The 25,819-nt window shown below is 42.2% G+C and overlaps 1 protein-coding gene across 1 annotated transcript in view; it reads left to right on the top strand.

The window, feature by feature from the left end:
* Window positions 1-25,819, top strand: part of SPHKAP (SPHK1 interactor, AKAP domain containing) — a 1,527,314-nt gene that overhangs the window by 412,655 nt on the left and 1,088,840 nt on the right. Inside the window, exon 2 of the mRNA XM_086943759.1 lies at window positions 13,053-13,167. Within this exon, the coding sequence (XP_086799885.1) occupies window positions 13,053-13,167 (115 nt within the window). The remainder of the gene's footprint in view (window positions 1-13,052; window positions 13,168-25,819) is intronic.

Genomic DNA, 25,819 nt, shown 5'->3' with positions numbered 1-25,819 from the left:
GAGAGTGCTCCCTGCTAAAACCTGAATAGTTCAATTTCGTGTTACATTCAACACTGCTCTGACGGACTACCTCTTCTCCCAGAAATCATCTTACTTTCCCCAGATAGACCTCTTTTAATAAATCTGTATATGTCTGTTTGTGTAGCTGTGGTGAGAATGTTCAATTTAGTTCAATATAATTATGCAGGTCCAGGATTCAGATATACACACTGCAGTAATGCATATATTTTTGGCAAGAATAGAGACTTTTATTTTGCTTTCACTCTTTTCTCAGTTCTAAACGAAGTAAGAAACAATAAGAAAACTTCATTTAATTAAAGGCAATCAACTGTATTGTGAGAAAAATATCCAATGATATAAGTCTTATTCTATCAAGCAGTGCTTTCAGCTCCCTTTGATGCTCCCACTCTGCTTTTCCTGTTTGTGTTTCACCACCAATCATGCACCTTCAGTTCCTTCCGGGGGTATCTAGCATTTGTTCTCAGCAGTGGCAAATAATGATGCTGTTTTCCTAACAGCTGTGTTGCCTACAGCTTTGTTTTAGTTCTTTTATCTTCCTTGTGTGTATCTGCTGCATTTCTTCTGCAATGGCAGGTAATTAAGCGAGCTATCTCCGAATCTGTGCCAGATACATTTTAGTTAGGTGGTGACATGAGGTCAGAGCTCAATTTGAGCAGGTGGTTGCTGGTGGCGCCCACCTACACATTTTTGGGGATCAGTACTTATTTCCCATCAAACATTTACCGAGACCAAGAGAGGGAAAAACACACCGAGAAAGGAGGAGGAAGAGAAAGACGGAATAATGGCCCCAAAAGGACAAAGCAGGAAACTGCAAGAGTGAGATAAAGGGACATGGAGTATCTGGTAGTGGATTAAAGCGGTATGGGGTGGAATCAGGACTTCAGAGCCTTAGTATTTGGTACACCGATATTCAGTAGCACTGGTCGCTTGCTTCTCAGCATAGATTTGGGCCCCTGCTCTCTTTATTTTGCACAGGATCCACTGCATGAAATAGAGAAAACAGAGACCTGAAAGCATATGTAAAGCTTTTCACAGTGTTTGTGAGCATTTCCATTTCACAAGAGGGGTCATGTTTAGGTTCTTCACCGCAAGCAGCTCTGAGATCTTTGAGGAGTAGAAGAACATTTTTACATTGAGACAAATTAAATAATGGTATTTTCTAGCAGTGTGGTACCGATAGGTACCCTGATGCACTCGAGGCAAAACTCTCTTGATTAAGGAGATCATTTAAATCCTCAGTAGATGATAATGTTGAAGTATTTATGGATTTATCCAGACTCAGTCAGTGGCTTATACTGTAGACAAGGCAATAACCTTTTGGCAGAAAATCATGTCAAATAAGTAACTACAGCCTATGTTGTTATTTTATTGACCCGATAGCCTGAAGCAGCCTGTGTGATTAAAATGGTGGTTAGACCACAAGATTGATTGGAATGGTAGAAGCATTTTCTTTTTTTCCTACTTCAATTACTGTCACATGGTGAACCTATTGCTGGTTTTCATTTCTCAACCGGAGGTAAATAATCTGCATTTTAGTATGTTTACACTCAGCAAGTATAGTCATCACTCTTGTTTTCTCCTTTGCAAGTTGCAAAATGGACAATGTTTAGTGTTTGGCCCTTTGGTGAATGGATAATGCCTCTGGAGTATAGTACATCAACCTTTTGTTTGTGAAGAAAGGTCGCAAATTGACTCAGAATGTCTCAAGTTTGCATGGAGATTGTCACGTGGTCAGGATAAGCCCGGTTAGAACCACTTCCATTTACATGTTCACGTTTCTTAAGTTGTCTTTTCTTTTACACGCAGTGACTTTAGACATACATTGCGTGTGTGACCATGAAAGATAACATTTTCTGAATCTGTATTGCTTATATTTCCACTTCGAAGGCGCACTATCACAACACCTTGAACATTCAGTAGCGAGGAGTCTCATGGCGCAAATGTAATTTATTTTATTTTCCGGTAGGTGATAACACTATCCAACAGGGGTTGTGAAATGGCCACATGTGTGCTATTGTTATAGAGGAGCACTCAGCTGACACTGTGAGGTTGCTGCATGTCGGAATTCCCGCTCTGCTGATTCCTGTGTACCAACACAAGGGATGTTCAATTCTACACCAAGACTGGCAGCCTGACAACACTTGCCTACAGGTAATGTAGAGTTAGACCACTGGGCAGATATTTGGCAGATTACTCACCCTAGGCAAGACCAGGTTAGGGAGTGCTAGGTAGGAGTAAACTATATACAGTACTAACATGCTTGCATATAGTCACATTCTTAACACAATGAAATATTAATCTTTTTCACTATTCTTGTAACGCTAATTATTCTAATCTCTTTCATTCTATTGATTATCGCAGCACACATATTTATGCAAGAATCACAAAGCTTCAATAAATATTCAAACACCTTGCTGAGGATTTCTTGTGTATTTCTTTGAATATGCATGAGAGGCCAAACAAAAGGGTTCTGAATCTTCTTTCATGATTTCCTTGGGAGATCTGGTTTGGCATGTTTTGAGATTCCCTGCACATTTGCTGTCCTGTAAGGTTAGAGGTCCAGATGGTGCACTGTGGGTTAGCAAGGAAACAGGCCAACATATCCTGAGGGTGCACATGGAATTAGTGTGGCACAATCCTGATGTTTATGTTGTCTGACAAACACACAGTTTAACCAGTAAAGTACAAGCCGCACGACAAGATCTGCATTAAAATTCAGGCATAATTCTTTATAGGCTACACCAACTTAATGGTAGATGGTAATTCCTGCCAACTGAAGGATTTCAGTGACAAGAAATAACATCAGTCATTTTTGGGAAACTGCAGCTTAGATGAGGCCTTTTGCTCAAATTGTTTCATATATAAGTGTTCTATGTGCCCAGTTAATCTGTTTGAGAATACACCCAGGGCTCTAGAAAATGATTTACCCATAAAGATTGTCCAGCAGGACTGTACACTGCCATGCTTGATTTTCTCAGCCACATGTAGATGATCAGTCACATTGGTCATGTTGCCACAATTTTACCTCCTCATGCATGGTCCACTACATTTTAGGAGCTGCTGATTGATTACCCAATCCTTATTTTTCCATCTCAGATTTCTGGGGTCCTGAGTATATACTGAGATTGCATAATGAACACATTAATTTCTCTAGCTGCTTATGTTGTATTGGGGTATTGGGGAATTGCAGAAATGAATGAATCAGTAGCGCCCGTGGTGGGAGTGCTGCCGGGTGGTGATGTGGGACTGGAGCGGGGGAGGGGCAGGGTGGGGGTAGTAAACTACGGATTACGGCCGATTAGAGGTAAGTAAGCATATAAATAAATAAAACAAATTTCGTTGCGCGCGCTGCATGGGTGTACTTCCCGTAGATTCCCTATTTGTAACCTAATAGATTATTGGTGCAGCGTTTATTGGATGCCTTTGGGGCATTTATGGATAGGCTAGACCTAAAGGTGAACGCTAACAAATCACACACCATGGTGGTCGGATTCCATAGGAATAGGGGTAAACCAACATTTTTTAAATGCAAGGGTGAAGTGGTCTCTAGAGTGGCAGTGTTCCCATACCTGGGGGTGCTCTTTGACGAGAGGGGTTCGTGGGGCCCCCAGGTAAGGACAAAGTGTTTATCTGTGGCCAGATCATCTGCGGCACTCATGGGGTTCACAAAAAGGTTGGGGGCCAGGCGGATGGAGGCCCTGTTAAAAGTCTATAATGCTAAATGTATCTCAATCGTGATGTATGGGTCAGCCTTGTGGCGCTACGTACATCTAGAGACAATCCAGGTGGTATGTTATGTTATGTTATGTTAAATAGAATTTATTGAGCGCACGTACGCCCGTAGGCTTCATGGCGCTATTGGAAGATTTGCAGAGACATAACACAACAACAAAAAGAGGCAGAAGTTAACTATGGGTAGGCTTGCCTAAAAAGCCAAGTTTTGAAAGCTTGTCTGAAAACCAAAAGGTCTGCATGGAGTCTCAGTGTCAGCGGCAGAGAATTCCATAGGGAGGAGGCTAGAAAGTGAAACGAACCGCCTCCCTGGCGTTGTTTCCTAATTCGAGGCACAACTAACAAGTGCTTGTGACCCGAGCGAAGGGCACGTGAGGGGGTGTACCTGACAAGCAGGCTGCTAATAAATCCAGGGCCCTTGCCTTGTAGAGCCCTAAAGATAATGCATCCAGCTTTAAAGGTTGCTCTCTGTGCTACTGGCAACCAGTGGAGACCGGCCAGACCCGGCCTGATGGGCTGCCACTTGGGTATCTTGCAAATCAACCTGGCCGCTTGGTTCTGAACCAGTTGTAGTCTCTTGAGCTGCCCGGCTGGAAGACCCAAATACAAACTGTTGGAGTAGTCCAGGCGGGACAGCACGAGAGCGATGATGACTTGGATCAGAGCAGAGTAGGTTAACAGGTGGGCAATCTTCCTGATCTTACGGAGTTGAAAAAAACTTGAGGATACCACTGTCCCCACCTGACTTTTAAGAGAGAGGTCTTCATTAAAAGTAACCGCTAGGCTTTTTACTGTTTGGGACTTGGCTGGAGGATTTCCCATTTCTGGAGGCCAGAAATGTGTCCCCCAGTACAGTTCACTCTTCCCAGGCAAAATCAATTCAGTTTTGCCTGGGTTGAGTTTCAGGTGATTTAGACTCATCCATCTCTGGATGTGGACAATGGCCTCCTGAAATTCGGTGGCAGCGCCAGGGGAGTCCAGACGGAAGATCAATTGCAAGTTGTCAGCATAGTTAAAAATTAAAGCTTTAAACTTTCTTAGTGAAAACAGCAGGGGTTGTAAATACAAATTAAATAAAAGTGGGGACAAGGACGATCCCTGAGGGACTCCGCATTCATTTTTAATTTTAGGGGCTGTAAAGGTTCCTAGTCTCACTGCCTGGGTACGATCCGAGATAAATGACTTCAGCCATCTCAAGGCCGAGCCTCTGAGGCCCGCCTGCTCGACACGGTCGACCAAGATGGTGTGGTGGACCGTGTCAAATGCGGCCGACAGGTCAAGAAGTACTAGTACTTGATGAATATCCTTGTCCGCATTGCATCTGAGTACATTCTGGACCGCCAGTGTCACCATCTCGGTGGAGTGCCTCGGTCGAAACCCAGCTTGATTAGGTTCCAGATATCCAGTGGATTCAACAAAGCTAGAGAGACAGCTAGCAGCATGTGCCTCCAGAATTTTTGAAAGGAATGGTAGCAAGGATATCAGACGATAGTTTGATGGATCGTGGGGGTCCAGGCCAGGTTTTTTAATCAAGGGAATGAGTAGAGCGTGTTTAAACCCTACAGGTACCTTTCCCTGATTAAGTGAATCATTTAGCAGAGGAAGGATCCCCTGAGGGATAGATTGCCCTATTTCTGTAAAAATGTGGGGTGGGCAGATGTCGTCGGGTGAACCAGACTTGAAACATGCCAGGAGAGCGGAAAAGGTTTTAGAGTCTATGGCAGGGAAGGCATCTAACGTGGCGGGATTATTAAAAATATCATCTAAGGGAGATGATGTAGGAGAGCTTGCAATGTTGCGTTTTATTATTACAATTTTCTCTCTGAAGTATTCATTCAGAGAGTCACACAACTTCTGAGTAGGAACTATTGAGGGGGCTGTCCTATCATCGTCGCAGAGCTCATTAACTATATTAAATATATCTTTAGTTTTGTTGGAAGAGATTACATTTTTTTGGGAGAATTAATTGGTTTTGTGTTGGTGCAGAATTTTTTGGAACTCCTTCCTAGCAGCGCAATACACTTCTCTATCTTGTGCGGAGTAGTTTGCTCTCCACTTCCGTTCCTTTTGTCGTACCCCTAATTTAAGATTTTTCAATTCTTGGGTAAACCATTTATGGGCGTCGTTCCCTCTAATACTGGAGACCAGTATAAGGGGGGCTGAAAGGTCAGCTGCGTGGCGTAGCCAGTTTGACAGAGATCTCTCGCCAGAGTCCAGGTCATCATGCGGCAGAGGTATAGATTTACTTAAAACGTCAATGAATCCAGGAAGATCCATAGATTTCCATTTACGGAATTCTTTGCCCATGCATGATCTGGTCTTGACATTCCCTCGTATTTCCAACGTGAACTGAATGACGAAGTGATCCGACCAAATACATGGACTGATAACAGGGTTAGGTAGTGGTAGGTTGTGTGTCCAGATTTGGTCGAGACTATGACCTTTATGGTGGGTAGGTGAGTGAATGTGCTGGGTTAGATTAAGGTCTGTGAGCAGGTCTTTTAGTTCAGCAGCTTGGGTATCTGTGTCTATGCTGTCGAACCAGTAGTTTAGGTCCCCAATTAAGATGGTTTTAGAGTAGATGACTACGTGTGAAGCCAACTACTCTGCCAAAAGAGATGGATAGTTGGCCATGTATTGGGGAGGGCGGTATATCAAGACCAGGATAAGGGCCCCACTTTCAGTATCGAGCTTGATCACCAGATTCTCTGTGTCCGGAAGGGTCAGAGAGGGTAATTCCCTGAAGTGGAGGGATTTAAGGATAATAGCTGCTACACCGCCTCCCGCCTTCCCGGATGTGCGATTGGCTGTCAGAATATAATATTCTGAGGGAAGTGCTACAAGAATATCGGGAAGGGAGTGAGGGGTTAACCAAGTTTCAGTAAGTAAAAGGATGTCAGGTTTTGCCTCCTTCAGGAATAGAAAGATATCAACTTGGTTTTTAATCAAGGACCGGGTGTTGAGATAATAACAACACAGATTGTGAGTTACAGTAGATGCAGGTCGAAGCTCAGGAATAGATGGTAAAAGAGGCTGAGCATCGTCCACTGGAAAGGGGGAGGAGGAGAGTCCTAGCTGTTGAATGCGTGTCAATGTATGTAAGGGTAGTGAGTACAGGCAAGATCCATGGGGTAGAAAACTGGTTTCTGCGTTCCTTGTTGTCCGTGCCCCAGTCGACCCCGACCTTTTTGATCAATGCGGAGGTGGGCTTGGATTATCTCACTGACAGGCTTAATCTGGCGCCATTATTATTCTGGCTTAAGATTTGGCTCAACAAGGAACTAACCCTTAATCATGCTATCTTAGCAGACGTCATGTCTTTAGACCACTCCAATAAAGTGCCTTGGCAGGATTATCTGAGAAAGTCCTTTGAACATTTGGGACGCCCGGATCTCTTCCTATCACCATCTTGTATCAGGAAGGTGGATGTGATCCTGGTTAAAAAGCACTTTATGGAGAGGGCCAGACTAGCCCGGGAAGAAAGGGAATTGATGAAACCCACAGTTAGATCTCACTATATGCTATTAGGTTCTACCTCACTCGAGCAATACCTTATGTCTGTCACAAAGCTATTTCATAGGTTCTTATTGGTTAAGTTCAGATTTAACTTGATTCATTTTTACTTGGGCAATTATCCAACCTGGGTCAAACCAGATATGGCCACACCCTGCACTTGTGACCAATTTCCAACTCAAGACACAATGCATTTTGTTATGTTTTGCGGGCTTTTTTCGGATATTAGAAATAAATATTTGCTGTCCATTTTGAAGGAGGTTGGCTTTATGCAAGTGAGGCCGGCATTAGTTTTCCTCCAGTCCTTGAGCAGCACCCGCATCATATTTTGTGTGGCTAATTTCTTAGTGGCAGCATCTAGAATTAAATTACAAAATGCGCCACGGTTTGTAACATAGTGAATTTTTAATTAGTTATGTAATTCTATTTTTTGACCCATTGTATTGCACATGTTGAAAATGTATCAAATATTTTATATGTGTAATGAATGTTTTTATGCCTTTTATGATTTTTCAACAAATCGAATAAAGTGTATTTGACTGACTGACTGACAGATTATTGGTGATATCTGGGCTTTTGATCTTTGTTTTGAAAGTGACTGCCTGCGATGGGAGGCATGTAAACAGCACAGTAACCTTTGAAGCAGACAGTTTACACTCCTTCGGGCTTATGTATAATCATATCCAATTTACTCAATGGGTTAATGAAATATCTATACCACCTAAATATTTCCTATTCACTAAAATAATCTAAAATTCATTTAGCACGATCTCTAGGCGCGTATGCACTCCCAATGTAGCTTCTTTACCGATTATATGAAATTGTTGATGGACTTGGAGCTGGTGTTTGCTATTTTTAAGTGTTTGTTATGCTTTAACGATGACAGACTGCGGATTTATTGAATGTGGTGAATTCATTTGTGATTGCATGTCTGTTCAACACATGAATGCCCTCATGGAGCAGAGGTGGATACATAGGACATCACTTATGAAGGATATAGGGGTTGAACATCTCTACTGACACTGAATATGAGTATTGCCACTGAAAGAGAGTCTATTATGTAAAACTTGTTATCCTTTGACATATGGTCACAATATATATATAATTTAATTACATCCAGTTCCAACCCCTAATGAATGATTGGTTATGGAACTAAACGGTTGATAGAAGGACTTTTTTAATGCAATGTAATACTGGACTAATGGACTTAAAAATAAAGACAATTTAAAGGAAAGCAAGTAAAAGAAACATAATTTGATTGATTCCAGTCAATCGATTTTTCTCTGTTCCATTCTAGTCAGAGAACAGACATAGTGCAGTCAGCCTTCGTCTTGTTCCAATAGGAGGAATCAGGTCCCCGCCAGACAGAACCAGAAATGACCCTCGAACAATTGCAGCATACTTAGGCCTCCTCAGTGAGGCCCTGCTTCAGTTCTCTGCAAAGTGAGCATGAGGCATGTGTCTGAGCATTTCTGTCACAAATGTGGGTCTGCCCTGAAAAATTGCCTCACAAAGATTGAAACTGCAGTTCTTCAAAATATATATTTTGGTGGTGTGTTGCCTTTTTAGAGGCAAATAAAAATATGGCAAGTGGGAAGCTTTTTACTGCAGTCCTGGGATTGCTTCAACTCATTTAGATTGTATTGACAGAGGATCAACTCTGTGGCGGAATTGCATAATGTAGGCAACTGAATTGCCTTACCCGTGTTTATTTGACCGTGAAATCATCTTTGAAGCAGTTTAGGCTTTCGTATTGAGGTCTAACTGCATTTGAAAGCCATATTTTGCAAAAATTACACGATACACAATATTAGTTGAGGTTAGAAATCTAAACAATCCTATTGGTTGGAAAAACAACATAGGCTTTAAAACCTTGAAGGGATTTGGCACGCATCAGCGCAGGTGGTCACCGGTGGAAGACATATGATTGTGAAATAAAACCAAATTATGGGCCTAATTAAGGCCCTGGAGGTCAGACAACCACGCAACTGTTGGTGGCGGTCCAACCACTGCATGTCCGTTGATCCGACCGCCGTATTTGGAGCAATGCGGTAAGACCGGAACCAGTCTGATGCAACACCACCGCCGCCATTAGGATCATGGATCCCAATGGGGCGGTGGTGGAAAAAGCGGCTGTGAATGGTGGCGGAGCTGAGTCAGAGACTGCCGTCCATATTACTACCTGCATTTATGACATCTTTACATGTAAACAATGTTGGAAACATAAAGTGGGGGCTCCAAACATCCCCCTGAATGATTTTGCCCAGGAGGTACAGTGCATGGGGGCACATGCCGTTCCCCCCTCAGCATGTACTGTTGTGCATCATACACCACATGGTGCATGGTAACATTGGGCGCACGACAGTACAGACCCTGCACCGTGGTGGCATCATCTTCAGGCTCACATAGTGATACTGAGTATGCTGCTGCTACCACCAGGTTCGTAGTTAGGCACTATATGTCATAGAAGACACAAGCACCAGGGAAGCTACATTACATGACTCTAAAAAAGTAGATGGTTTGAAATTTGTTGGGGAATAGAACAACACTCAGAATAAGAAAATACCTGTGTAAGCACACAGAATGTGAGATAAACACGGTTTAAGCTTGTGTTCAGCTCTTAGAATGATAATATATCCAAAGTATTTTAAAAAGCATTACATTACAGTTGATGAATTAAGCACACCTTTTCTGTGTGCTGCTTTTCCTTTTTTGACTGCTTCCTTCTTTAACTTGTTTATGACACTTTATAATTATCATTTAGCATTTAAATTGAACTTTGAGAGTCAGATTTATCAAAGTGTATTGTTGCCTTTGAGTGATGCAAGGTGACACAAAGGCAACTCAATACTAAAGACACATTTACCAAGCCATGCCAAATCTGAAGTCATGCAAGGCAGCGCAAGTCATTGTTTTGCGTTACTCTGCCTTAGGCAGGCATTTCATGGGTGGAACCTGGGTGTTTCCAGGCATCCACCAATGGACTTCAGCACATTCCCAGATTTACCATTAGTGGTAGACTTGGGAATGCTTCAAAATATATGCCTTCTCAGGGGAAGCGTTTTGTGCTCTTTCAATGTGTGCTGCATTCTGCATCACACATAGAAAGAGGAAAAATCCTTAGAGGACTGTTTTTGTGCAGTGAGGTGTCTCTTCCAGCAAAAAAACAATCCAGCCTGCAAAACGTGCAGTCTTGCACAGTGACACAGGGGTGCTGGGGTTAGCTGGACAGACGAAAGTGTATCAGTGCAAGGAGAGGACAGGAATTCACCACATAATGTTAAATATGACCTTCTGACCTCTCCATTTCACAAAGTGCAGCACAGCAAGGTGTCTTACTTCTTTGCGTTGCGTGAAATATTGATAAATCTGCCCCAAATTTATAGTGGGTTGCATTTTATTTTTACCTATTCATATACATCTTTTGTTGTACATCTTTTGTTGGTCTGCTTCTTTTTAAGAAATATTATAAATAGGATCAAATAAAAGGTGGAGTCGCTTTAGGCCTCATTTTTTCTTTTAGAAGGGTCTCAGGCTTATATTTGAGAAAGAGGGGCTGATTCACAATATCTATATGAGTAAAGAAAGTAGTACTATAGAAATTCTCTTTTATGTTCAATTGCAGTCCTTTGTGAATCAACACTGAAACATTTTACTCCCATTAGGTAAAGTGCAAAGGGGGTACAGTGATTTCTGCTTGTACCAGCTGCATAGGACTCATCTCTTAAATCAGGGGTCTCCAAACCGGTTCTGGAGGGCCGGATCCATTCCAGATTTTTTGGATATCCCCATTGAGATACATGTAGAGATTTTAAAAATCTGGCATGGATCCGGCCCTCCAGGACCGGTTTGGAGACCTCTGTCTTAAATACTCCCATCTTATTGCCATTTTAGGCGTTTTGTGTTCAATTAACAAATGCATAGAAGAGTACATAAGAGTACTAACAGAGTACCACTTTACATATTAAAAAATGCCATTGTGAAAAGGCCCCAAAGTTTTTAATGTTGACTTTCTTAGGACTCAACTTGGAGCTGGATGGGAGTGACAGGAATTAAGCCATCTGATATAGGGTGGCCACCCCACCCCATGTCATTGAGAACAATGTCTGCAATCGTGAACCTGTCACCAATAAATCATTGATTTCAGATGTGTTAGTCTAACCAGTTCTGTTGAAGGAAAAACACAATTACAACACACTGACTTTCATCAATCTATCCCCCAAATGTCCAAGACTGGAAGCCATGTCTGCAATGACTGGCAGGAGGTGTTCATCCTAGTCTGCTGTGAGGTGTGTACCAAACCTTTGCATTGGAAATTTACTTTGTATTGAGTAAAGAATAATTTGGGACATTGTTAGTGAATTTTGTTCAAAACAGATGAGAATGTGTGTGTAAAATTAACAGAGTCAGTTTCATTGGCTGGCTCTAATATGTAGCTGCTAAGGTTGGTCTTGTGTGCACGTGTCTAATGCTGACCAGACAAGCTGCAATACAATCTTAGGGCCATATTATCATGAAAGGGCAATACATTATCGCCGCTTTTATCGGCAGGAAACTGCAGCTAAAGCGGCGATAATGGGCTTGATAATATGCCCTTGTGAATTCCCATAGAAACCCAGGTTCTGGTTAACCTGGGTTTCTATGGAAATTCACAAGGGCATATTATCAAGCCCATTATCACCGCTTTAGCGGCAGTTTTCTGCCGATAAAAGTGGCGATAATGTATCGGCCCTTCTGCTTAATATTGCCTAAAGTGCTTAAACTGAGGAAGAGTGTATAGGTGAGAGCCACCTGAGCAGCCAACACTGCTCACAGCAGACTTTGACCCTTCCTTAAATGTTCTGCCCCTGTCTCAGAGGTAGAATTTATGATGCGATGGCAAAAGGTAGCTATTATTAGAGCTGGAACTTTGTTTGACATCCTTGTTGAGCATCCTTTGATACGGTTCTCCGTCTGTCCGTCATTCCTGACTAGCAGGCCAGGGGCAGCGAATGGAGCTAGTTCTTCCCCCGGCGAAGCTGGGCTCTTCTGCGATGCTGCTCATACCTGCTCTTGTAGGTTTTCGAATACCCCACCCCTCCTTAAGAGCTGAATGCCAAAACTAATAACATTGCACCTGGATGTATGGTACTGCATTGCTCACATTGGTCCTTTAATTGTTTTTGCTGGCTCATCACAGAGCAGGAGCCAGTGGATAGGGGCAATAGCTGCGCTGAAAAACCCTCAAAAACACAAAACAAGAATTAGCATAAAATGGTTTTGTCACTTCCATAGATCAATCATTTTTGAGCACTTCTCAGCAGGCTACGAATTAAATTTGACAAAATGCAAGCATTCTTTTCTTTTCATTCATTTTTTTCCCAGTTGGGGGCAAATTAAATCAGCGTTATAAAGACACATTCACCTATACAGTGTTAGCTTACATATAAACAATATTGCAATTTGGTAATTAACATTGTTATTCAAGATATGTGTAATCTGGGTTATAAAACAGCATTGCAATAGAACACCCATACAGATGCAGGGATAAAGTGGTCCAGGATGCTAATTAGCGATATCTCATTCCGAATACATTGGATATCTATTAAATACTTCAGTACACTGTCTACTTTCCTGAAAAGAGAGAGGAAACCACATTAGAGTCTTGCATTGACAGCACTGAAATCTGGAGGGAGCATATTTCAAATGTGTGAACGTAATTGTGTGCACTATAGCTCTGCTGCTCATGAAGTCGACAGTTTCTTGAGCTGACTCACTAGTGTGTTTCTATTTTTGCTTTTCCTCAGTAACCTTGAGTCACCGCTGATGTATGAAGTCTCTGAGCACCAGGGGAGTAGCGGCGCTAGCAGCACGGAGAGCTCAGCAAGCAGTTTGGGGAGCTCTGTCACTGCCTGCAAAAAGGTAACAAACACGTAAAGCAATTAACCAACATGTGTTTATAAAAATAGAAAGTGTATGAGCCGAGCACTGAAATTTTACATTGAATGAGGGGACACTAGAACCTGTATTATTCAAAAATGTCTGTTTTAAAATAGATAGATAGATAGATAGATAGATAGATAGATAGATAGATAGATAGATAGATAGATAGATAGATAGATAGATAGATAGATAGATAGATAAACAGATAGATATATAGAGGACACTAGAACCTGTATTATTAATAAATGTCTGTTTTAGGATGGATGGATGGATGGATGGATGGATGGATGGATGGATGGAGGGAGGGAGAGATCGATCGATCGATAGATAGATAGATAGATAGATAGATAGATAGATAGATAGATAGATAGATAGATAGATAGATAGATAGATAGATAGATAGATAGATAGATAGATAGATAGATAGATAGATAGATAGATCCTGGTGAAATCATACACCAAGAGGCTGAAGACAAAGTTATTTTGGAGTAATCAGCTGAAAATGTTGGCTTCTTCAAAGTGCAGTTAACCACTGCCACACATTGGAACTAGAATGTCTAGGTTTTAGGTACCTTTCGCAAATAGATTGGGAAAAAAACAATGGGTAATTGTCAAGTCAGTGATTTTGTATGATTCTGTGGCTGCAGATGTACCCCATAATATTGGTTTTACTTCATTTACCATATAAATTGCAAAATGTACAGATTTAGACACAAATGTTGTTGGTAGCTCAAATGGATGCCAATATTACCACCAGATAATGTGCAACATAGTCTGCAGTTTTTGCTGCATAATTTAAATTACCTTGCCACGCAAGTTGGTCCTCCATGCCACATATCCTGTTCTGAAACTGATAAAGCTCCGCAGAGTGGTTTGGGTATTGTTATTATGATGATAACATTCATATTCCAAAGACAACCATAAAATATTGAAAAATGTGTTCTTTATGTACACAGTTCCAGCTGATATTCTAGGATATGTATATATATACATATATATCCATATATATATATATATATATATATATATATATATATATATATATATATATATATATATATATATATATATATATATATAGTGTGTGTGTGTGTGTGTGTGTGTGTGCGCATGTGTGTGCGTGTGTGTGTGTATATATATTCAACAGTTTGTTGAAGAAACCGTTGTAAAAGAAACAATTATTGTTGTATAATTGTATGTTTTTTTCAAAATTAAAAAAAATGTATGCTTTATCACTTGGAATGCACCGAGTAATAATATTCGTAAAGAGTCCAGATTTTGAAATTTGTAATACTTAGTGAATATTCGAAATAAAGCCAAAACTTTAAATGTTGGATGCATCAAGTTTATATAGCCCATGATACATTTTGATTAATTTAATTTAAATTGAACATAACATCAGATTACATTAAATTACAGAATTTTTCCCTCCTGTAATTTCAGGGACAGGGATTTGCAAGAGAAAACATACCTCCATCCCTCAGCCATTCAATTTTGATCCCCACAAAGTTTTTTTGTTTAAATACTAGGTCCATAGTCTTAAGGGACAGGCTTCTGTTGAAAGAAAGTTGGAATATAGCAAGTGACAACAGGGGATAATGTCGTGGTTGGTGGCAGTACAAGCACTTTGTATGTCAAGCCCTTAGTTTCTAACCAGTAAATAATAAAAATGTTAAACAAAAATGCACAGGTGCACCACATAAACAATAATTCAAAGTAGGACTCGTTTTAGGGTTCACAAAACAATAGATAGCAAAAGGAAGAAGTCTTCAATTTAAATTCTTTATTCCATTTTCTTGTTGTGTAGAGAAAACAATACAGCTGACGCAATTCGTCCTACTATAGGACTTCTTCAGGGCTGTTAAACAAACAAATACAAATATATATATATACATAAATAAATATTTACAATAGATATACAATACTAATTACAAACTTTATAATTAGTATTAAGTTTGCAGCACTGATCAGCAGTGGTTTCTTCAAGGGATTTCTTCAAAAAAAGAAACCCGCTCGATTGAGCCCTCTGAAAAAAAAAGGAGCAAGTTCATAAATACCCTGAATCGCACTAGTAAGTTTGAAGAAAAAATAGAAACCCACTCCCAGTTATGAGAGTGAACATAAGCCTTTGGAGTACACTTGGCTTCTGTTCGATATATTCCTGAAATGAAATCACAGCTCATTTAAAGTGAAACAAAATTCAATAGTTGCATTATATTTTCTTGGATCTTCCCTAAGAATTGCATCTTCTTTTGTTTTTATGGCTGCTTGCTACTGTCCGTTTTATCATAACAACCCATCAGACTTCACCTAAATACGTCCAAAAGCAAAGTATCTGTTACCTCCCATTGTCTTACTAATATGATTCTTATAATACCAATTAGTAGCATTATCAAAGACTGGAGTATCCATCTCTAGGTGCTCTTGTTTTCAAGAAAATGCTAACCCTGGGCGTAGGACTACGCTGCGCGTGCGCCGTTTGCCCAACTACGCTCTACGCAAATTGCACGTAGCACAGAGCAAAAATGCATAGCGTAGCGGGCATTTTTTGCTTGCTCACGGTCCTCAACGTCAAGTTGGCGGCCTCGAGAGAGCAAAATGACACTCCGGCCACACTTTTTCCTTGTTCGCGAACAGGAACAACAACTTGCCAATCACGAGCGTGGAAAATAATCCTCCCGGCGAGATTCTCAACGCGGGGAGGTCAGGTTTCTCATTGCGAGTGGTCGCGTATGCTCGCGACCGCTCACGATGAGAAACTACCAGTCCGCGTTGAGAAAACTACTGCACTGTGCAAGATGCCATTTGTAATGATTGCACAGTGCGGACAAGCATCCGGCACTGTGCAATCAGAGATAACAGCATTTGCCCTACCGCACTATGCAGCTCGCGTAATGCGAAGTGCACTTCACGTAGCTACGCGTAACGCTACTACGCAAACTACGCCCAGGGTTAGAAAATGCACATATTTCCTGTGGACATATTAATTTTGGGCATTTGCTATACATATGGAGGTGAACTGATTTTGCAAGCTTGGATCTGAGACAGGAAATAAAACCTGCACCCCAAGATTTTGAATAACTTTGCATTAGTATAATAGAAATGATGTATAGTTAGGAAAGACTGTTTCACATACTTAGCACCTGTGAATGTTGCACTATTTTGTTCAATAGCTAGGGTCCACAATTCTAGGTCTTACCTTTGCAACTTCTTGGCACTATGTTACTCTAAAACTTCCACAGATTTGGTGTCTATTTCATCAAGTTTATTATAAAATAGCAACACTACCCTTGCTCTGAAGTCAAAAGAATAGATTATTCGAAAATCTTGATTAGGTGGTTTTAAAAGTTATACGAGTACATCATATTTTTCAAAACCACTGACCATGTTCACCTGCTACTGCCTCCAAACATTCAAATCCCTAGGCTTGGTAATCTCACAAATTAGGGAATTCAAAGTTGCACCAGATAGATATAAGCCAATGAAATTTGGGGATCATAATTCATTTTGGAACTACCTACAAATATGAGTGTTACATATTATCTGTTGTTGATTTTTAAGTTTTTGTATGAATAACTTTTTACTAGAAAGCACTCAACTGCACCGCAACATTTGCATGTTGATAGTAAAGAGTAAATTATCAAATGGGCATGCAGAGAAGAGTACACTTTGGATATTCAAAAGAAAATGGTTACTGAAACTGAAAGAAGGCTGTGGTAGTCAATCACCCAGTAAAAGTGATTTCTATAAGGGAGGCCAAGGGCGGATCAGGCAATCAAAATTGCAAGGGCCCAATCAAGAAAGAGAGGAGTGGTTGCAATCACGGCCTAAAAGGCAACTGGGACACGCAGTACCCAGCTTTGTCGCCGTAGGTAATTGATCCCACCAACCCACACCTGAGAAGGTGGGTGTTGCAGCCACAGTGTGACGAGGAGACAGGGAGTCATGTGGTTTAATTACAAAGAATCTTCACGTAATGATGTAAAAGGGCAATTGCACAAACAAGGTCCTTGGGATGTCTTACGACTGGGCTCTTGAGACAAGTGCAATTGCCCAAAGAAGGTCCTTGGATGCCTTACAGCAGGGATTCTTGAGATAAGTGCCCAGACAAGGTCCTTCGGATGCTTTACGACAGGGATACTTGACAGCAGACAAAATAGTAAGAAATATTCAGTGCTGAGTGGACAATGTACTTGTAGTCCAGGCATGGTCATGGGGCCACAAACGTCAGATATTCCGTAGCAAGTTGAAGCCTCGAAGCCGCAACCCCCTGTACCAAGTAAGTGACAGAACTAGAGTTGTCCAACAGTTGGAAGTTATGCTTATTAATATGCAGTAAATTATGGGATGTATACTATATAACCTGTTACAAAAACGCCTTTTGTTGTTGTTGCATTCCCATGGTTACTGGAATGTGGTAGTGGAATGCACTGGGGGATTCCAACTGAGTATTCGAAGTCCGGCAGGTATGCGGAGACCTCTGAAGCAGCCTGGCGTGTTGGGACTGTGCTGTACGCTTTAAGGAATAAAGAAGACTTCTTTTATCTAGTTATCCTCATATTCATTGACTGAAGAACCTCACTAAAATTGTAGTCCAAGAAAAGCCAGAAATGAGCATGTTGATGACCAATGCCATCACAACAAGTGTGTACCAACCTATGATGTGAATAATTGTGGCCGTTCTAACACCACAAAAATGTCTTGGTGTGCATCATTGATGGGAAGGAAAGAACGGTGGGAGGCCACGTGAGTTGTTTACACAGCTGGGGGGTGATGTTATTTCATAATTCTTGAAAATTAGGTCACAGGTTGGGGGAGGTGATGCCCTACTCAAGCAGTAACCACAATCATTGTTAGGATGAAGTTACACACAAACCCCAAATTAACCTGTGCTTACCCCTATATTAACTTGGCACAGAGAAGTCAGGTCTCACTTAAAGTAATGTGTAGGGTATGTATGTAAGATTTCGAACAGTAATAATGTGGAAACACAAGACAAGCAAATTCTCATGCCAATCTAGAAAAATTGAGTAATGTTGAATACATTTTTGAGACCTAAATGACGAAAATCAAATCAGTAGAACTGGAGATGCGCAATTTCAAGGTTTGAAGTAGAAAAAGTGCCTAGGAGCACAAAGGGCCAGCTGTGGTTACATGATCGCACCAGACAGGGGCATAGTCACAAGTTCAGAATGACTGTGTTGGAGTGCCATCTGGATATAGGGACCCAGCTAGGCTCACTTAACATAGTACCTTGAATCCTGGTTTCAGAGCACAAGAGATACTGGGTCTCATGTGAGGTCCTGGTTTGTAGATGCATGGTACAACAGCGGTTCAGAGGAGATTGTGGGCTGCGTTGTGAAGTCAATCGTTGTGGATGTGTCACAAAGCGGTTGCAATGCTGAGTTTGTGTGGGTAGTGCGTCGCTATATGGTTTTGAAGCAGAGTTCTGAGAGGCAGGGTGTCATGCTGCATAGGTTCTGCTGGGACCACAGTTGGTCCGACAGAGCACCTTCAGGTCCACTTCCAATTGTTTAGGACTTGGGTGGTACCTCTTGGGAGGACAGTACTCACACCTGGCAGAATCCTGGGGCTGGGTACAAGGTTGTTGGAGCCTGTTCTATCACTGAGACTCTGATCAGGAGACCAGCTAGCCCTTGGAAACACTCTGGTGGCCCTTGGTTCAAGATGCAGGTTCAGTCATTCTCACTCAGGCAGGTTGGCAGACGGCCGGCACAGCTGGGCAGAATGGTGGCAGTCCTTCTTGCAGCAAAGCAGCACAGCAGTATTTCTTCTGAGTCTTCTGATGTGTTCTGAAGAGGTGGGTTTGTGGGTCCAATATTTATACCTGGTGCCCACTTTGAAGTAGGAGAACGTTCTGGAGCTTTCCACCTCCAGAGGTTTTTGGAATATTCTGCCTCCCTGACCTGGTACCATATTGTATGAGGTCACAATAGATTATTGTCAAACCCTTTGTGAGTGTGCTCAGGCAGAGACATTGTGATGTGTAAGATGACAGCTCCTCCCCCTCATGAAGTTTGAGCTGCTCCATCCTACCAACACCTATGTATCTTTTCTCACTGTCTGGGAGAAATACACAAAGACCAACTGACATCTATACATAGTCATGTGACTCATGGTACAGAATGCAGGTACTAAATGCTAAGGACAAGAAAAGGCCTGTTTGGGGCATTTTCACAATTATGACTAAAAATCTCTTTTTTTCTATTAAAGAGGTGTTTACATTACAATTCATAGACACCAAACTCGACATTTCTACTTGCTCCCAATTGAAAGTTATCCCTTTTTTACATGTAATAAGTTAACCCAATGTTCTCCTATGGGACAGGCAGGTCTTGCAGTAGTAAAAAAACAATATAAGAGTTTTTCACTACCAGGATGTAAGAAAGTGCCTTTTTTGTCGACATGTTCACCCCCCAGCCCCCACTTTTTGCCTGATATTTGATGAGATTTCGACTGGAAGTGCACTAAGTTACTGCTAACCAGATCCCCAGTACCAGATCTCTGTCCCAAAAACTGTGCAATTGCTTGCCGAAATTGGTGATACCTTTGGTACCCTCTGTAAATTCCGAGCAAATATTACCCCCGGTACCTAGGGCCTGAGGTCCCAAAGAGGGTCCCTACAGGAAGGAGTATGAATTGTAACTTTCAGCTCTTCTGTAATCTTCCCAAGTGCCATAGCTGTCTGATTAGTAACAACTTCCACAACACAAGTCAATCGCCTTATCTTTCTACTGTTCAATGCAGCACCCACAAAGAAAAACAAGCCCAAATTGAAATCAACGTATTGTTGCAAAGTGGTGTCAGTCTGATCAACATCATCAGTACTTATTGTTCTATTGTATCTGTTCTTAGAGATGTCATTATATAGCTTAAGGTCTCTGTGATACGATGGAGGTACCAGAAACACAGGGGGTAACAGAAAGGACACATAGCATACTCCTGACCATACAACAGGTAGTTGGTAATATCCCTTATTACTGCAGACAAAATAAGTATTAAGCGACAATGTAAAACTACTATTATTAGAACCTTCAATAGTTAATGTCACAGTACACTCACTCCTTCCCACTGGAATTTTCCCAACACTTTCTATACATAAATCTGCTTTAGCTCTGGTCACAGAAATCACAAAAAGGTCCATTGTTCTTAATAGTTCTCATATTTGGGAAAACACATGGCGTAGAAATATTCTCAGGTCGATATTCCTCTTATTCCCATTTAGTTCCTTCAGCTCGCGGATTACCATCTTCATCTGGATAACACATTTTATTGAAATGATAATGAATCCTTCCAACTGCCGCCTTTTTAGAAGCAATTAAAAGCACAAACCATGCTTGACAAGAACCAATGTGTGAAAAAGGAAGAGGAATAAAAGATGTTCGCACTTTCTTCTGGTGAGCAGGTATCATCCCACACACCCAACAGTTGGTAGTATTTGTGGCATTATGAGTGTGATGCAACATTTGAATAAAAGTATTATTTAGGTAGGATTTTCGATGCTTTTGCTCATGGTAAGGAAGCGTAAAGTAATGATGTTCAGCTGGTGCTGGACTAGTAGGCATCAAAAGCTGTCGAACAGGAGCCACTTTCTCAACAAACCAGGTTGTCATTGCTATAGCCACCATAGCAACAACAAATTCTACAGCACAAAGGGCCTTTTTATTACTGATCTTAGAAACAGTTGATCTCCCTGTAGACATGATCACTTCATCGTTGAAAGAATCGTTGGAGCTCTTTGACATGGGCAGGTGTTGATTTCTTCACCGAGGGTCAAGACGGGTGTCACTGCACAGGAATGATCCCCCCCTTGCCACATCGCACTCCGTTTCACCAACCCAGGACGGTTGCTCAACCAGTCTTTTTCAACACCGCAGATTCTTTCCTCGGTCTCAGTTGGTATTGGGAAACTCCAGGGATCATGTGGTTCGGGAAGACTCCCTCAGATTTGTCAGGTGAGAAAGCGTGGCCCTTCTCCGTTTCCAGGATCTCTTGATGGTCGGTCAGCACAGCAGGTTCCACCAAGGTAGGCGACACTCACTTACAGTGAGTGCTATGGACCCAGTTCTTCCTGTTCGTCACTCGAACCGCTGTCCTTGTCGCTAGGAGCACATACTCCTGTCCTCGCCACCTTGGCTCCAAGCTGTTCAACCTCTCGAAGACCTTGACCATTACGTGGTCACCAGGTATGAGTTTGTGGGCCTCACCAGTAGATCTGTCAGGAAGAACTTCTCAAACCTGTTGATGAACAGAGATCAAACTGTCAGTTAACTGTGCCAAATAATCAGAACACATGGTACATCATGTTCGGGGCGCGGCTTTGGGACTCCCAAAATATTCATTGGTCTTCCAAATACCACTTCATATGGTGTAAGCCCAGATCGTGAATGTGACACTGATCTAATGGACAACAATGCCAAGGGCAGTGCATCAGGCCATTTCAAGAACGTGGAAGCCAGTATTTTTGCTAATTTCAATTTCAAAGTAGCGTTATACCTTTCCACTAACCCTGCTTATTGTGGGTGGAAAACTGCATGGAATTTCTGTTTGATCCCTAATTCTTTCAGGACATGCTCAACAACTTGCCCAATAAAAGGAGGTCTGTATCACTCCATAAAAGTTTGCAAACACCATATCTAGGGAAAAACTCCTTTAAAAGCACCTTTGCTGTAGTAAGAGCTGTATTATCCTTTGTAGGGTACGCCTCTATCCATTTACTGAAGGCACATACTACCACTAGGACATATTAAGTTATTGCACCATTCAAGTTAGATTTAATCCATTTGCAAAACTTCAAAAGGTGCAGTTGGGCCACATTGCAGACAGAGACAACAACTGAATACGGTGAGCAGTACTATTCCTAGGAATGACAGCACTTTCCAACCCCAGGCTGATATCACACTCCAGAGCCAACCGGACCAAGTCCAGGTGCCAGGATTCTGGTGCATCTCGTGAGCTATCTTATGGAGCCTTGTTATTGCTGAATACACTGATGGTGCGTTATTAGGAATAAACACACAACAACTGGAGCCGATCACTCTACAAGCTCCGCCCCTATCGGCCAAAATGACGTCAAGAACAAGGCGGTTCTGAAGAACAACAAGTCTCATAGCAGACTGCTCTTCGGTTAAGTTACCTAGGGCAGAAGTAGTTTCGTTCACTACTGCTTCCAAAGTTCTTGTTAATCTGCGTATTAATTTACTATTTTGAATGGGACCTATGAAGAAAAAGAATCCTTTATTGAAATCTGTATATTGTTCCAGAGTTGTCTCAGTCTGATCGACAATTGGGGACTCGATCTCCCTCTTTTGCCTTACATGTACAAGTTGGGAATCTCGATGATAATTGGACGGGGCTAGAAAAACAGGTGGCAGAAGGAACGCAATATAACATGTTCCACCCCAGTCTAAAGGCAGACGTACATAAGCTGTCTGACCACAAATAAAATAGGAATGGCGGGAAGCTTTGAAAGTAGACTTTCCTTTATCATTGAATTCGACCACAGTATTACAATCACTGTGTCCTAGGTGTACTGAACCATTTTTCCTAACGCATAATACACCTTTCACTGGTAAGACTGTTATAAACGATTAACCTGTATTGGTCTCGGACTGGACGTTCAGAACCATGAGGCTAAGGGAAACATTCCCTAATTCGTACACTTCATTTTCTAGATCGGTCCCTTTCCGTTGGGGAAGACCGTCCTTGTCTGGAAAACATGCTTTATTCATAACTGTATTCAGGTCTCCCCATATCCAATCGTCCTGGGAAACTGTGGACTTACTATCTAGTGATGACATTAAAGCAAACCATGCTCCGCACGAACCATTATGCGAAAACGGATAAGGAAAGAGGGGCAGAGCTCCCTTCATTTTCTGGTAGGGTGGGAGTCGGCCACATACCCAGCAATCTGTTACATTGCTGGTCTGGTGAGAATGGTGTAACATACGAATAAAGGTATTGTTGCGCAATGCTAGTCGATATGACAATTCGTGGGGTGGCAGGTCGCTGAAAGTATGCTCTATAGTGTCGTTGGAGGAAGAATGTATATGTGAATCAAGAGGAGGAAAGAAAACATGTAGCGTCAAGCTTATACATATAATCGAAACACTTAAAAAGAACATGATGATCAAAGTTATTATACATCTACTGCGTAGGTTTTTGCAGTACTTCTCTTTCATTACTTTCTGCCTATCTCTCTGGCTATTTGGGTCTACAGTCTTATACATGTCAGGAACCTGTCTAACCGCTTCACCCGAGGGGGACTTAAACAATTAAACGCTGTCTGACTTACTAGACCGTAATTTCATTTTAAACTCCTGTTGCGGAGTTTTTTCTCACAAAGGGGGTTTAATGTCAATATCGGAACAGTTCTCAGAGACTTTCGAAAAACAGTCTTTGGAATCCTTTCCTGAGCCAAGTCCATGAAATCGCTTCACGTGATGGGCATGGATCCAGCCCTTACGTCCTTCCACTTTGATAGCCGCCCTCGTCGTCAGTAGCACAAGCTTCGGTGACTTCCAACGCGGCTCCAGGGGGCTTGACCGGTCAAAATTTCTCACCAGGACCAGATCTCCAGGGACGATGACGTGGTCCTTAACCTGGGTGTTGTCTGGGAAAGCGGTTGCAACCTGTGAACGACAAGAAAGTAGTGCAGACATCAAGGAAGCCAGGTAATCTGTCAGCATATTACTGTCAATGTCGGTGATTTTTCTCGGCATAGGCGTACCCCACATATTTGGTGGTCTACCGAAAACCACCTCGTACGGTGATAGTCCGATTCTGGAATGAGCTACCATACGCATGTAAAAGAGGGCAACCGGCAAGGCTACCATCCAATCTACTCCTTTTTCTGCACAGACCTTCGCTAGCCGTGTTTTCAGAGTCTGATTGTGTCTCTCTACGAGACCTGCTGCCTCTGGGTGTCGTACGCAATGGAACTTCCACTGGTACCCTAACAGAAGAGATACTTGTTTCATTAATACAGAAGAGAATGGCTGTCCATTATCTGAGTACACGACAAGGGGCAAGCCGTATCGCGGGAAGAATTCACGAACCAACTGCTTAGCAGTGGTCACAGCAGTGTAATCTGGGACTGGGTACGCTTCTGTCCATCTGGATAGAGCACATACAACTACGAGGACATACTTGAATCCTCGACATCTGTCCATCTGAATATATTCCATCTGGAGGACTTCAAAAGGGTGGTCAGGAGGATGAAATCCACCTTGTTCCACGGGAATGCCTTTGCCTGGATTGAACTGACAACAGATCATGCAGGTACGTACTTTCTGTTTCGCTGCTGCACGTAAATGCTTGTTGAACCAGATATTCTGTATACTGTCTAACATGGCTTTTTCTCCTAAGTGTGCTGGACTATGTGCTGTATTAATGATAACTTGAACCATGGAATCGGGGAGAAACCATGTGGCTTTGCCTTTTGTCATCCATCCTTGATCTGTCTGGACCCCTCCTTGTTCAGTCCATTTCTTGATTTCGTCTGGAGTGGCATGTGTCTGTATGTCGAGTACATCTTGGGAGGGATCCCTGACTGTCATGCAATACGTCAGTGATGGTACTTCAGTCTTTGTCGTGTCAGTTGGAATGTCTGTATGAGTCTGCGCTGTAAGTTTGGCTGTTCGATCTGCCAGGTCGTTACCCTGGGAAATAGTGTCAGTGACTTTCGTATGTGCTTTGCACTTCATGATGGCTATTGCTGTAGGCAAGTGTATTGCATCTAACAGAACTTGAATGAGGGGACCATGCTGTATTTTGGCTCCATGGGAGGTCAGAAAACCTCTCTCCTGCCAGAGAACACCGAAGTCGTGAACGACTCTGAAGGCGTACTGTGAATCTGTGTATATGTTTACTTTCAGGTTCTTGGCTCGTATGCAGGCTTGGGTCAGAGCAATGAGCTCTGCTGCTTGGGCTGACAGGGTGTCAATTCGATGTGTTTCTATGACTTCAGTTTCAGTGGTCACGGCATACGCGGCCACTAACTCTCCTGTGCTTGTTCTCATACATGAACCATCCACATAAAGTGTCAGGTCTGGGTCGGGTAATGCAATGTCTGTCAAGTCTTGTCTTGGTTTCGTCACTGTGTTAATGACTTCCACACAGTCATGTGGTGTAGGGTCTGCTGTGATTGAGGGTAAAAGTGTCGCAGGGTTTAGGATGTTGCAACGTCTGATCTCTATGTGTGGCTGGAACAATGTCAGTTCATATCCTGTCAGTCTTGCTATGGTCAGGTGTTGTGTCTGTGTCCGGTTCAAGAGAACTTCTACTGAATGTGGAACCTGTACTGTCAAAGGATGTCCTAACACAATGGAGTCGCTTTGTCTGATTGCTAGAGCTGTTGCTGCAACTGATTTCAGGCACGCAGGCAGAGCCTGGGCCACTGGATCCAATGTACTAGAAAAATAAGCACAAGGCTTGTGTTTTCCTGCTTGATCCTGGGTGAGAACAGATAATGCTGTGCCATCGCGTTCAGAGACAAAAAGTGTAAAAGGTTTGCTGTAACATGGAGTCGCTAAAACTGGTGCTTGACATAGAGCTTTCTTCAGTTCATCAAAAGCAAGTGTATGTTCCTGAGTCCAAGGGAGGACAGTCG

The sequence above is a fragment of the Lissotriton vulgaris genome, chromosome 11 (genome assembly GCF_964263255.1).
Source record: "Lissotriton vulgaris chromosome 11, aLisVul1.2, whole genome shotgun sequence".
Taxonomy (NCBI): Eukaryota; Metazoa; Chordata; class Amphibia; order Caudata; family Salamandridae; genus Lissotriton; species Lissotriton vulgaris.
The sequence above is the reverse complement of the archived record's forward strand: the minus strand, read 5'-3'. Positions and strand labels throughout refer to the sequence as shown.